This window comes from Austrofundulus limnaeus, unplaced genomic scaffold (assembly GCF_001266775.1).
Source record: "Austrofundulus limnaeus strain Quisiro unplaced genomic scaffold, Austrofundulus_limnaeus-1.0 Scaffold1178, whole genome shotgun sequence".
NCBI classification, from domain to species: Eukaryota; Metazoa; Chordata; class Actinopteri; order Cyprinodontiformes; family Rivulidae; genus Austrofundulus; species Austrofundulus limnaeus.
In genome coordinates, this window is record NW_013953580.1 from 1 (window position 1) to 2040 (window position 2040).

The following is a 2040-nucleotide window of genomic DNA, read 5'->3' on the forward strand; positions in this document are numbered from 1 at the left end:
GCGTTGACAGAGAGGAGAAGGTAGAAATGACTCAGCCTGGAACTGAAAATATGGATGGAGGACAACAGAGCTGCTTCATGGAAGAAGAACCTCAGGGGAGACTTCAACGGATTTGTTTTATGTTTTTGGAATCGATTTTGGGACATTTTAAATCAATTTTGAATTGTAGTAAATGAGAATGTAGATTCTTATGTGAATCGATGTTTTGGCACACCTCTAATGAAAACCATCCTGTTGGACTAACCTTTAACCTGTCCAACAGAGCATCTCTGTCAGCTGTCATCTGCTGCAGTTTAACTTCCACTTGGTTCAGGTTTAAGTCATCAGCTGACACGGGTTTGTTCCGGGACAACTTCAGCTCATCTTGAGCCTAAAAGCAGAAAGAATTCATGCTTCTTCAAAAGGTCAAATGTATTCTTCACATACTGAAACCCTCGCACACTCACCTGCTTATAGAGCATTTTGTAATGGTCCTTCTCCTGGCAGAGGGCCTTCACGTTGTTCTGAATGTCTTCTGTCTGCTTCTCAATGTCCAGCAGAGATGCCTTCAGCTGGTCTCTTTCTTTCATTACACGGCGCAGCTCTTCTTGGACCTTCCCCTGAAAAATACAAAGTTGTTATTATGATATAAAAAGTAATCTTTATCATGTTGTTGTGGTCTTCTACCATGATCCCTTTAGACTTTGGACTCCTGCCTCTGTCTGGACTAGGACTTAGTTCTGCAGCTCCTCTGGTTCTTTTGTAGCGCTCGGCCTCCAGGCGGTAATAATCCCTCTCCTCCTCCAGACTCTTAACGAAGGCATCGAGACGAGAGGGGGAGTGTTCCCTTCCACAGACACCGTATTTACTGCGCATGGTCTCCAGCTCCATCACCAGCTCTTTGTCTGCAAAACAGATAAAAGAGCAATAAACACAGCAAGAGGACGACGCTGTGAAAAATAACCGAGTCAAACCAGACGTGTGCTGACCAGCTGCCATCATCTTCTCCACTTTGTCCTGCAGCCTGACTTTCTCATCTTCCAGGAAGTTCACCAGCCCCTCCAGCTTCTGGTTTTGCTCTTTGAGCTCCACCAGCTGATCTCTGAGACGATCCTTTTCAAACTCACCATCAGACTGCTCCTGGGTTCAAAGAGTCCAGTCAGATTTTTGTTCAAATCATTGTGTATTAAACTGTGTATTAAATCAATCTTCAATTGTCATGTACGCTGATGATTCAATGTTCTATTCGGATTCTAAAATTAATATATCAAAAGTAATAGAGAATGAGATGGATTTACTTCTGAAATGGGTTAATGATAATATGATTCTGAACGTAAACAAATCTAGATCAATGTTAATTGGTTGTAAACAGCGACTGCATGGTAATCCACAGTTGAACCTCACTATGAAGAGCTCTGTTTCGGAGCAAGTCACACAAGTTAAATTACTTGGCATCACAGTATACTAATAATATATATACTATACTACTAATATGCTAACAAATCAAATTTGTTAAGGTCACAGGTAGTTCAAAATAAGGATGCTTGCTTAGTGTTAAGATGTTCATTTCATGCAAGCATTATAGAAATGCACCGTACTTTACTGTGGCCATTACTGAAGGTTACGGTGCAGTAGAATTTACTTACATTTATAAACAAAGTTATAATTTCTAGGAGGCCTGAATCAGTGTATGAAAAGCTCATTTACTATGATCAAATACATAATTACATTACTACATACTCTTGTGAAACAAAATTAATTGTAAATTATGCTAGAACAAACTTGCTACAAAAATCAGTAGTTTATAGAGATATTCAGGTATGGAATAAATCAGGGGTTCTTAAACTTTTTGAACTTGGGGCCCAATTTATTGAACATCAAGTGGCACGAGGCCCAGTCACACATTACCAATGTACGGATCAAAATGATAATTATTATAAATCTTGGTTTAATTTGTGTTGTATTTACATTATGACTAAATTAAATACACTTACACTTTAAAAGTAAAACTCTCTCTCTCTCTCTCTCTCTCTCTCTCTCTCTCTCTCTCTCTCTCTCTCT

General features: G+C 39.3%; 1 protein-coding gene across 1 annotated transcript in view; it reads right to left on the bottom strand.

Moving 5' to 3' along the window:
- Nucleotides 1-244: 244 nt before the first annotated feature.
- The window catches only part of cep135 (centrosomal protein 135), a gene marked incomplete at its 3' end in the record, with an annotated part of 10572 nt that continues 8776 nt past the window's right edge, over nucleotides 245-2040 (bottom strand). The window contains 4 exon segments of the mRNA XM_014031114.1: nucleotides 245-370; nucleotides 447-599; nucleotides 667-884; nucleotides 969-1119. Of these exon segments, the coding sequence (XP_013886568.1) occupies nucleotides 245-370; nucleotides 447-599; nucleotides 667-884; nucleotides 969-1119 (648 nt within the window).